Genomic DNA, 12,475 nt, shown 5'->3' with positions numbered 1-12,475 from the left:
CTAGTACCTATTCCATTTATGTGGCGTCGTCAAAGATGGAATCTTTGCTATCGTCAATTTATTCCAAGATCAGCATGCATGTAAGTTAGTGCTTCAAAGTCCCTGTGATAAGGTTAGCGATAAACTGAACAGAACTACACTCTCTTCTACCATTGTTTTAAATATATTTAATGGTCTCGTTGCAAAAGCTAAATTGTTGTAAGGGAACTTTTATTTATATATTTTATTTCACCTTTATTTAACCCGGGTAGCAAAGATTATAGCAAACACCACTGAATTGGTGCTCGCTAGCTTTGCAAATTCAGCTATTGTTAGAAGCCAGCCAATATGAAACAAATGATTAAAATTACAAAAGGTTGCAGCATATGTTGTGTAAATGGTGAACTCATACAGCTGTCAACTCTTGTCACTGCAATCCGTTTCACATTTGCTAGCTACCTTTTAGATCGAAGCCCATATAGAATGATAGAAGATAAGATGATAGAAGCCCATCTCCTACTGTAAATAACCTACATACTGTGTGTGTGTAGCCAACCAGGTAGAAAAATGGCAGAAAAAAGACGGACATCAGAGTATTTTTCAGTACACCAAAACGCAAAGTAAGAACCCTAGTAGCCTAATATCTCAGACTAGTTGATAAAATGTTCATAAGAAAGAAGTGAAATGCTAATGGAAATGTTTCACAATGATGTCATTAGGCAGAGCAGGCAACAGATGGCACACAGACAGCAGAGTTGGGGACAGATATGCAGGGACAGACTGGCAGAGACAGGGAGTCTCAGGTAAGTTTGTTGAGTCTTTGTTTGGCAACATTATGAAAGGTTCTCAATTTTTTTAACTTGTAAAATAGGAACATAATTGGAAAATGCCATGGATACCCCCACTCTCAACTTAAACTGGTGACTGAACTAAGATTTGTTAAAGGCAATGGTATTGCTGTTGTGATTAGTTGTGTAGTTTTGGGTACCGGTAGTTATGAGTACGGCAAACACCTTATTTCTTTGGTTCCTCAATATACATTTACCATATTAAACGTAGGCTATGTGTTACAGCACTACTTTTGGTGTCCCCCTCAGGAATTGCTCTTGAGAAAATGTAATGTAATTGTCCCCTCCAAAGTTGATATCAGATTTTCGCCCCTGCTTATATCATAACTCTCCAATGATGATGGCCATCTGTGCCATAAAAGCCCTGGCCTCAAGGCAGAGGCAGTAGTGTCAGTACAGTACTCAAGGCTACACAATTACTGCAAATCAAAACGATGAAGTCCGGTAAAATCAAACACTGTGGATGGATCCCACAAGTACCGTATATCGCCAATGTCATTATTGTTATGCATATCCTGCATGAAAACGTACAAACTTGCTAGATATGCATGTTTTGCAACAGAGACAGTTTATTTTATTTTCCAGGTTGCTCAAGAGAACCGAAGGCATTAGTGATAAATGGAAGTGCTAGTTGAATGGGCTAGTTTCCGGGTAGATAACGTTAAATACAACACTGTAAACGACGCTCTTCACAAAAGTAAACTACTGGGAAGCAGGTACATTAGCTGGCTAGTTGAATTAACAAAACGTTCTTACCACCCTGAGCTGTAATTAAACTACCACTTTCATTGCTTTTCTATTCATTTGATGTTAGCTAGCTGCTAATGTAGTTTATCAAGCCATGTATATTTAGCAAGCAGAAGCAGCACAGGTCAGCGTCATCCATGGCGTTTGACATTTACGGTTTCAACCAGATTATTTTAGGTGTATCATCTTTCCTTGGCCACAAGAGGCAGTAGGTCCAAATGTGCAGTGCAGTGATTCTCCTGCAGAATTACCCATTACATATAGTGCTCCGGTGCTAAATGTACCAGGCAACTTTAATTGCACATAGATGTATGTAGGTTATTTTTCCTACAGAGACCCAATTTATACCAGTAATACCAGTCTGTGTAAGTCAACATGTTTTAATTTAATGAAAAGCATTAGACTTGCTACAAAGCACTAATAACAGGTCAAAAGGTATAACATAGATCTGCAAATGTGTGACTTGTTCACTTAATATATGCACTCCAAGTCAAATATTTTCCATAAAAAAGCATAAATCAACAGAAATCTGATAACATAACACTGACTAAAAATTACTATAATTTTGCAATCAAAAAGAACTCAAACCCGCAATTCACTAAATCAACCATTTTGCAACAGATAACAATTCATATTAAGACCCAGAAGAACATGGTAGCATTTGGGGCTATGCTGCAGTCTGCTCTTTGGGAGCCTCTTTCAACTGCAGTGTGTCCTGTCCTCCCTCCTGTTGGTCCTGTGTGTTCGTGGTGTTCTGTATGACTGTCTCTGCTGTGTCTGAGTCTCTGTCAGAATCCTCCTCTTCCACATTCTCTTCCGTCGCTGGTCCCTCTTGGCCCAAGGGAATGGCCCCTTTCCTTAGAGGCAGGACGGTGAAGAAGGCCTCCTGCCAGTCCCTCTTCTCCAAGTACACCAGCATGATCTCAAACACTGTGGCAGGGAACATGCACACACAAACACAGTTATACATTAAGAATTGAATATTAAAAACCCTTATCACATACCACTCATGTTTTTATTCAAATTTCATAAGTCTGTCAATGCTACACACTACATGAACAGGCTACGGTAAATGGAGGTGGTTTCTTATCTTGAGGTGTAAATCATTAGGATAGTTCCTCACCGTGGTTGACCGCCAGCACTTTGCGGCTGTTCATTTTGACGAAGCTGTTCAGTGGGAGCTGTGCGTGGTCGATCCCCAGCTCCTGAGCCCGCTCAAAGGTGATACCCTACAGGACAAGGTAAAAGGTCAAACATAACGCTCACCAACGACTGACATAAATGGGACCTGACGAGGGCTCCCATTTCAATGGCTCAGATCTAGGTGAAGTGTCTAGGGGTAGGGGGTCGATTTGGAATTGGTTGTCTTGACTTGCTGCTTAACATACACAACATGTTGAGTTAAAAAAAATACTTAATAGACCATAAATTAATCTTCTAAATGTTCTAGGTCATTCTGTAGTCCTGACCTTGTGGTGGTTGTGATCCACCAGGCCTCCGATGACGTAGGCCTTGGTATCGTCCAGCTCCGTCAGAACGTTGGGAGAGTCAGAGGTCAGGTACACCAGCTGCTCCTTGGCCACCACTTCGTGGTACGCCTCTGCTTTCACCGTTATATCCTGCCCAAGACGGACACACACACACAAACAAAAAGGTACCAGGTGTTAATGTAAGCTGCCGCCTCCTAACCTCCTAACCTACATAACACCCACGGCCTAATGACATATTACTCTTCCTTCTTCACTTACAGCCGTCTTAAACCACTCAGATTGCATCCCTAAGTAGTGGGGTATTTAATGGGTAATATGGTTGGCATCTGATGGAAAGCGTTGGCAAGTGTTTGGGAGAGGTGTTGACTTGTGAATGTATCCAATTGCACACAGCTCCAAAAATCTATTTTTTATTTTATTTAACCTTTTTTTAAACTAGGCAAGTCAGTTAAGAATAAATTCTTATTTATTTACAATGACGGCCTACCCCGGCCAAACCCTAACCCGGACGACTCTAGGCCAATTGTGTGCCACCCTATGGGACTCCCAATCACGGCCGGTTGTGATACAACCTGGAATCGAACCAGGGTCTATAGTGGCTCCTCTAGCACTGAGATGCAGTGGCTTAGACTGCTGCACCACTTGTTCCACCAGACAAAAGTCTTGCCTACCTTTCGCCAGAGCTTTAAATATGGAAACCCCCATGAGACATTACTCCCCATATGTATGCATACCCCTCAAGTCATTTCCTATCTTCTCAAACACAGTGTAACATGCGCAGTACAACATGCGCAGTGCATCTCTGAAAAACACCCCCCTAACTATTTCCATTAGTAATTTCAACATGCATTGGCAGTGCGTATCCAAACTAACAGACAGGGTACACTCACCTTCCAGTTAACCCATCCTTCATCGGTCTTATCCATGTTTTGCTTCAGCTGTCCACCAAGGCTGGTTAGAAAAAACTGGGAGATGAAAAGAGAGAAAATACAGCACTAAGATGAATGAGTCTTGAATCACTTGAGTTCAGTGGTGGTTGATGGATGATTCTGCAACGGATGATGATGATGCAAGGGGTCCTGTGGGGCAGGTAGACTCACCTGAACAGGGTGCACCGCTCGCCTGTTCACTGCATAGCATCTCTGGATTTGCTTATGGAGCTTCCTAACATCCTTCACAGGGGAAACAATACATAAAGCATGAAACACGGGATTCAATACTGTGCCATCTTCTATGTACATGGAACGTTGCAGTCAGATAGAAATGCCATGAATAGAACTGCCGTGATTCGTTACTCTACATGTCTGAGATGAATGTTTGTTCTACACAATATATTTACATCTGAACATTCCACAACGTTGTGCCCTACTGACCACGGGTGCCCTGACAGTCTAGCTACCTTAAACATCATGAGGTTGTCGAAGCTGCAGTCTATCACCAGTCTCAGGGGGCTGCTGGGCTTCACCTCTTTCCTCAAACGCTTCCGGCCAGCCACAAACTCCCCACCCTCCTCCCCCTGGGTCTTCCTCTCAAGGCTCCTCTTCTGCCTCTTCTCCTTCCGCTTCTGCCTGTGAAGCACACACCATATACAAAGTTAGTCAAATGGAACTTTAAAAGGTAAGACAATACACGACATGATCATCATACACAAAATGGTGCTTTCTGCTTCAGGATATCAACAACATTACAATTTGTCATGTGGGCATTCTTCAAGGTACAACTTGCCATAAGTCAATAGTGGCAATCTTGGTAGATTTGAATTATGTTGTTGTTGTTGTTGTTTGTAAGCAGGAAGTAGTATGATGATGTCATACCGTTGAGTTAATTATTGCCCAGTATGCCCATAATCACTAAGAAGTAGCCTAAGTGAATACAGGGGGCAGTTTAAATGTAAAACATCACTAATGTAAAACACAGTATACCTAGCTAGTTAACTAGCTACTTGCCTGGAAACCCGATGTTGAATTGCATTGAATTCTACATCGGCACAAATGAGTGTTAGGATCAATAAAGTTTCCTCTCTCAACCTCTACAAGCCAGTATGTTGAATTAAATGAAATTTAAAACATACTCTACCAGTTGTTACAACTATTGGTCCTTTTGACAGTAGGAATGTGGGACAATATATCCACAGGAAAGTATAAATAAATCACTTTATCAAAGCGCTGGTAGTGAATTCAGATTTCTATCTACTGAAGCATGAGCAGAACCATGTAAACATGTGCAGGAGCTCAGCAAGTATGCATCTCTGAGGTATAAATGCGTGGCGTGCATGCATTTGTATTTTAATCTTGTACGCATGCTTCCGGAGATAGAAACCTTTGAAAAGTTGATTTAATTGTACTTTCCTGTGGATATATTGTCTCACATTGCAAAAGCATCAACCGCACAGACAACCGGTAAGTAACAATTGAATTGTATTAAAGATTCTGGCTTGTAGAGGTCGTGAGAGGAAACTTTTCTGATTCAAAAGCACATTTCTGCCCGATGTAGACTTCAATGCAATTCAACATCGGGTTTCCAGGAAAACTAGCTAACGTTACTTACTTGCGAAGGTTCCTTTCCTCCTCCCATTTCTGGTGCCTCAAAAGCTTCTTCCTCTGGTTTTTTGAGAGAATCTCTGTTCCTCCGTTATTACCGATATGCGCATCCTTATTTTCAGTGGCAACATTGTTCTCCCGGGACGGTGTCAAATCTTTGACAGTGTCGCTGGACATTTGACGTGTATTTTTTCTTCTGTTGTAAACTGAATGCCGAGTGTCTTCGACTATGCTGCCTGGTTGTAACTGCTAGCTAGTGTTCAAATATACGCACGTACTACGGGAAAGTAAAGCTTACCAACCTCATGCATATAATACTTCACACACACATTAGCTAACTATTGTTTTTAATCGAAAAGTACCATCTAAGAACCTAACAAAATTGCCAAAATATTCCCTGTCAGTCTGGCCATTCCACATGTAGCTTTTTCGTTGTCGCACAGTGTGTCGTCATCAGAAAACACTTTATTCTTCTTAGGTGGGATTTAACGGAGGAGGTTGGCATCCAATTTGTTGCATTACCGCCCCCAACTGGACTATAGTATAAATCCATTATACTTTGATACAAAATGGGAAAAGAGGAAATAAAAAAAACACCCTTCCATCTAACCCTACACTCATCAAAAACACACTACCTCGTTCCACTACTTTGACAATATCTTCTCCTGCACCATGCCAACGGCCTGAGGAGATGGGGCACCACCACTCAACACAGCCAGGAACTCTTTTGAAGTCAAATCTCATACACCCAAGTACTTATCTGCAGCTGCCACCACAACATCTATTTTCTGTGATTTAAGTTCCATTTCTGCAGTACAGTTGATAACCATTGCTCTGAACGCTAAGAAGCCAACCTTACTGAAGCATATATCACTCATTAGCCTATCCCTCTGTGCTGGAACAGATCTACCACTCACAGGGATCCTCTCAGGATCCCTCACCCTTGACCCATCCTCCTCTGCTTTCCTTACTACCTCAGCATATGAGACCTTCTGCACTACTCTGACTGGTCACCTAACCTACCTCTCTCGCACAAGACACTTCCGATCCCCAGCAACATGGGCACCCCTACAGTTGACACACACAACTTTTTACAGCCAATCTGCACAATCACAAAAGTGTGATCATAGAAAGTAAAGTGAAAGTTCTTCTTCAACTTATAAAACAAGTTGAACTTGTTTCAGTTGAAGTGAGAGAGAAGTGATATCTGACATTTCTGAAACATGAAACTCTTCACTCCTCTGTTTAACTCCAGATGCAGGTAAATTATTTACATATTTTCTGTTATTATTATTTTTTTTATTTTTTTTTCACCATTAAGGCTAACATTCATCCCTGTCTGTTTTCACACCCTTGTGTCCAGGCTTGCTGGGATTCCTACAGGTGCAATGGCTGCCCTGTCAACTGACGGATGAGAATGTATGGACAAATGCTGAGGGACACATTGAAACTAAAGGCATCTACAGAGATGCTGTGGTGCAGTTTGGCAACTCAGGAGACAGAGTTTTGTAATGGAGGGTAAACTCAGTTTACCCAGTTTTCTTTTCATGAATTGGGTTTACCTACCTATCACACTGTTTTTAATTTTTTTGCATTAGGGTTTACCCAGAGCCATTAATATGATTATATGGCTCTGGGTTTTCAATCAAAAAAAATCTACAAGTTAAAGGTGCAATATGCAGAAATCACTCTGGCATTTCCTGTTGCTAAAATGCTAATATTTTGCCTAATTTCAGTTTGTGACAAAACAAACAATGTATAGTGTAGAGAATAATGTACCATCTAAACTGCTGTGAAATATATTTTCATTAACCAAAAATATAGTATTTTCAACTGTTTGAAGCTGGTGTACAAAACCGAAAGTAAAAGAAGCAAAAATAACCTTAACGGGAAGCATAGAAATAGCATGCATAAAACAGATCTACCCCTTTTTATTGCTTTCAATAAGATTGACAGATCTATAACTCATATTTCTATATGCATTTGGTCAGGTCGCCCAACAAGTTACATATTGCAGCTTTAAATCTCATCTTGCACTGGTGGTGGTTCGGAATTTTAAGCCAGATGTGTCTCACTCAACATCTAAGGTGGATATGAGGACGTTTGTGGATGGTCCGGTTCATCGGCTGCAGTGTGAAATCCACAGGTATAGCAAAAGGATGAGCCGTGTGCGTTGACCCAGCCTGGCAGGAAAGGAGCACGACATCTGGTTCACTTGCACACTGTGGCACAATGCAAGTCTCTTCACCATCACCTCCTTCCTCAGAGTCACCCCCCACCACGACCATGTTCACCTACCAGCCAGACTTCCACATCTGGCACACCATCAGAGTTAAAGAAAAGCTATGCACTTCAGGTATGGTGCAGACCAATAGATTTTGTTTGTATTGTGGGCTTTCGTACAAATACCGGCACACATACTGTAATGTAACATGTATTCTTACAGTGCACTCTTATGTGTCTACTGGTACACAGAATTATGGCCCAGTTTTTCCTGGTCAGTTTGTGGTCAGGAACAACTTCTGGCCCTACTCATACTATGGGTGTCTCATTTGATACAGTTATGTCTGCCAGTGGTCCAACCTAAGATCTGTCTGTGTACCTCCCCCCCATTGCCCTTACCTTCCCCACACTCTCCCTGTAGCCCCTGTCTCTGTGTAGCTGTTATGGTGCTTATGACCCGCTCTCCGTCAGTGCAGGTGGGCCTGCAGAAGGAGCCGATCCTGCACTGTCAGTTTGCCGTGGACCACAAGGCCCCTCACCTCACAGTGGAGTGGTATCTACAGCGGCACGGCGGGTACCGAACCAATCTGTTCAGCTACTCCAGCAGCTCAGGGCAGACAGAGGGCAGCGGGGTGGCAGGAAAGGGCATTGCCAGGGGTGACGCCTCCCTGACTGTGCCCGTTACCAGTGTGAGCAGTGAGGGGACGTAGGTGTGTTCCATCCACGTACCCCTACTCAGTGGTAGCCTGGACATTGCCCTGCATGTCATGGGTGGGATCTCTGGGGGTGTGAGGGGGGTAATTCACTGTGTTGGTGTCAATTCAGTTTTCAATTCAGTCAAATCAGGAAGTGATTTCAAACGATTTCTCAATCATAAATCGAGCTGTACAAAAGAGTACAGTACTTTACTTGCGGAAGTATACGTAAAGGTTCACAACTTCACATAATCCCACGACAGACGCTATTAAATGATACCTCACTAACCTCTCCATAATATTGCCCGTCTTTCGTGTTTCACCCTCAGAGCCTCCCCGTGTATTCTTGACCACAGAGCAGTTTTACCCCCGGGACATGGAGATTGACCTATTCAAGGAGACCAGTAGTGGTCAACGGCCTGAGTAGCTGGAGAATATCACTTACTACAGTCACCATAAAAACAACGATGGTACCTACTCTCTGTCAGCCTTTGTCAGGCTGCGGCCCTCCCCTGAGGAGTCAGAGTGCGCAATGTGTTCCTGTAGAGTGTCTCCTTGCCGGGCCTGTACATCCACAAGAGCATTATTATAACTCCTACATATGTGTGACCTGTACCATTTTAAGCCCAGAGTTTTTAGCAGCTTCATGGTTAAGCATGTTTGTCGTAGGAAGGAGACCAAAGCGCAGCGTGGGTATCGTTCCACATCTTTTATTTTAATGTGAAACTATGCAAGACATACAATAAACTATAAACAAACCAACAAACCTTGACGAAGCGGTGCAACATGCACTAACTCAAAATAATCTCCCACAAACACAAGTGGGAAAAACAACTACTTAAATATGATCCCCAATTAGAGACAACGATGACCAGCTGCCTCTAATTGGGAATCATACGAAAACCCCAACATAGAAAAAATTAACTAGAACACAGCATAGAAAATTTAAACTAGACAAAACCCCCCAGTCACGCCCTGACCTACTCTACCATAGAAAAATACGAGCTCTCTATGGTCAGGATGTGGCAATGTTACTGCTCTGCAATTTGCTGTTAGTGCATAGGGAAGATTGGAGCTAAATCCAACACGGGTCAATTGTAGGGTAACTTGGGGTAAAACGCAACCCTACCTCAAAATACGTTTTTGGGAGTGACTTAAAAAATTGTGATGACATTTTTAGTCGAGCAAGAGTAGTGGCAACCAGGGAAAGTGTTGGGGTGGAAATGCCAGACATTTCTCCAGAGGAAACAATGTGTGTGGTACTATGTTATTGTTTTTAAAATTAAATAAATGCTTTTATTTAAGAATTTCTGTACTGCTTCTGGATTGTGCATTGTTTTAACAGTTATGCTATACTTGCTTCTTTCTTTGTTAATCTGGAAGACATACATGTATAGCCTATATAGTCTGATGTAGACTATAGATTGTAGCCATAGAGGTAAAATCCATAAAGTCATATTATCATTTCCAAACAGGGAGACTGGAGGGAGGGACCTCAGGAGAAGGGAAATGGCCTCTGTCAGTATGTCTGGAATGTGTTGCTGGCCAACTGGGATTAAAGGGTCTCTTCCACATCAATTTGATCCTTCCGAAGTCTGGCCACAACCCTGTCTGTGACCTTCCTCCGCCTGGGATTAGCCATGATATATAAATGCTGCTGGATCAGGTCTGTCGGGCATAAAATGAGATGACAAAAGTCACTGCTATTAACCTACCATAAAATGGTCTAATTGAACACACTTCAATGGCCATCTATAGCTTTCATAGACATTTTTTTCATAGACATGTCTCAATACCCTTATACGATTTGTCTTGACCATTACAGTGTACTATACTATCTCTGAATATGTCTGTCTATAAATAGTAATAAAAGAGGCAGGTTTGGTATCACCTGTTTCTTTGATCTTACAATCTTACTTCCTTAGTGAAAGCTGGAATGTTCCGCTTCATAAACAGTCATTGTCGTTAGGTGACAGGCATTCCATATCCAGAATGGCTTGCATACCTTGTTAATTTATTTTCTTTATAGGGCTTATATAGTATGTGGCATTGTGTGGGCTTGTGCCCACTGTTGACTGCATTTGACCAGTGTGGACAGGTGGACTGTAAACGTTTGATGTCAAAGCTCCATCAATAAAAGGACAATAGATAAATTACAGGAGTCAGGACCACAACAGGGGGTGCAGTATTTTTGGCCTTTTTGCCTGGATGCATGCCTGGTGAAGGCAATGCTTCAACTCTAGATACAATGCTCTAAGGAAAGCAAAGCAACTCTGGATCATTCATGCTGTGGGTTTCAGAATGGAATGGATATCTGATGAAGCAGCAAAATTAATAATTGAAACATTCTATGTCAATAAAGTTAGATTTGGTTTGAATGCTGTCACAAGTGTTGAGAGGAGTAGGCAGGAGGCAGTCGCAGGTATAGAACTACTGTTTTTTTTAAAGCACTATATAAAAGCGCCACGAAACCCAAAGTGCAAAATAATAAAGAACTTGGGAATAGTTGGGAGAGATTCCTCTCAGGAAAACAAGCAACATTTACAATGACCGACAAAGACAAATGACAGAGGGAATATATATACAGTGATAGAGTGGGGATTGGAACCAGGTGTGTGTAATGATGACGAGACAAGTCCGGGGTTGATGAGTGAAGGGCGTTTGCTTCAGCAGCGGGTGCCGCCGACCTTGGGAACAACCCTGGAGACGCAGTGCGGGTTGGTCGGGACGACGCCTGGGGAAGTCCTGAATGAGAGAACGCTCCAGGACGTCCTGCGCCGGAACCCAGCACCTGGACCGTACCCCTCCCAGTTGACAAGGTACTGGAGAGACCCCCCACGACGCTGTGAGTCCAACAGGCTGTGGACGGAGTAGGCTGGGGCCCCCTCGACGTCCAAGGGAGGTGGATGTGCCTCATGGGGTCCAGCAGCTGTAATCTGTACGTCACCTCATTGACTCTCCGCAGGACTTTGAATGGCCCCACAAACTGTGGGCTCAGCTTCCAGCAGGGCAGCTGGAGGGACAGGTCCTTCGTAGAAAGCCAGACCCTGTCACCGGGGTGAAAGACAGGGGTCACACTGCGGTGACGATCATCCTGCGCCTTCTGCCGGAGGACGACACTCTGGAGACAGGTGTGCGCTGTGTTCCATACCTCCTCAGGGCGCCGGAACCAATCGTCCACCGCAGGAGCCTCGATCTGGTGCCAGGGTGCCAGGGCCAGCTGATAGCCTAGAACACACTGAAAGGGTTTGAGGTTAGTGGAGGAGTGGCGGAGGGAGTTTTGTCCGTATTCTGCCCAAGGCACTCCCCCGGCCGGTCCTGACAGTAACTACAAGGTACCTACCCAGTTCCTGATTTAACATTTCCACCTGCCTATTTGATTGGGGATGGTACCAGGAGGTGAGACTGAAAGTCACCCCCAGTCGTTCCATGAAGGCCTTCCAGACACAGGAGGTGAACTGAGGACCACGGTCTGACACGATGTCCTCCAGGATCCCGTAATGCCTCTGCGGTCTGCATGGCCGTAGGGAGACCAGACAGAGGAATCAAACAACAGGCTTTGGAAAACTGGTCCACAACGACCAGGATGGTGGTGTGCCTCTCCGAGGGGGGAAGGTCTGTGACAAAGTCCACGGAGGGATGGGACCAGGGTCATTGTGGAACCGGCAGCAGGTGGAGTTTTCCATGGGGGAGGTGTCTCGGTGTCTTGCTCTGTGCGCAGGTGGAGCAGGAAGAGACGTAAACCCGGACGTCCAGGGCCAAGGTGGGCCACCAGTACTTGCCGGCTATACCCGGGTGCCCCGACACAGGTACTGTGTGTGCCCAGGCGAGGAGACAGTCCCGAACATCAGAGGGCACGTAGGTACGCCCCTCGGGACAGTGGGCAGGTGAGAGCTCCTGTTGCAGGGCTCGACAGATGTCCGTGTCCACATTCCACACGACAGGAGCCACAA

The 12,475-nt window shown here is 43.9% G+C and overlaps 1 protein-coding gene and 1 pseudogene across 1 annotated transcript; one reads left to right on the top strand and one right to left on the bottom strand.

Annotated features, from left to right (window-relative positions):
* Positions 1-1,934: 1,934 nt before the first annotated feature.
* trmt10a (tRNA methyltransferase 10A) lies at positions 1,935-6,078 on the bottom strand. The gene is made up of 7 exons (XM_014155793.2): positions 5,612-6,078; positions 4,464-4,632; positions 4,165-4,236; positions 3,955-4,029; positions 3,044-3,193; positions 2,698-2,803; positions 1,935-2,504 (listed from the first exon to the last, which is right to left on the bottom strand). The coding sequence occupies exons 1-7, from the start codon at positions 5,779-5,781 to the stop codon at positions 2,242-2,244; spliced, it is 1,005 nt and encodes a 334-aa protein (XP_014011268.1). The 5' UTR covers positions 5,782-6,078; the 3' UTR covers positions 1,935-2,241.
* A 781-nt stretch (positions 6,079-6,859) lies between these two features.
* LOC123728662 (uncharacterized) lies at positions 6,860-8,949 on the top strand (annotated as a pseudogene).
* Positions 8,950-12,475: the final 3,526 nt, after the last annotated feature.

Source organism: Salmo salar, chromosome ssa18 (genome assembly GCF_905237065.1).
Source record: "Salmo salar chromosome ssa18, Ssal_v3.1, whole genome shotgun sequence".
Classification (NCBI taxonomy): Eukaryota; Metazoa; Chordata; class Actinopteri; order Salmoniformes; family Salmonidae; genus Salmo; species Salmo salar.
This window is presented reverse-complemented; position numbering and strand designations above follow the sequence as displayed.

Excerpts from the sequence above, each read along its gene's own strand:
- trmt10a (XM_014155793.2), bottom strand. The coding sequence starts at position 5,781 with ATGTCCAGCGACACTGTCAAAGATTTGACACCGTCCCGGGAGAACAAT. Across the intron at positions 4,633-5,611 it reads GAGGAAAGGAACCTTCGCAA|GCAGAAGCGGAAGGAGAAGA; the intron begins GTAAGTAACGTT and ends TGTGCTTCACAG. Across the intron at positions 2,804-3,043 it reads TGGATCACAACCACCACAAG|GGTATCACCTTTGAGCGGGC; the intron begins GTCAGGACTACA and ends CTTGTCCTGTAG.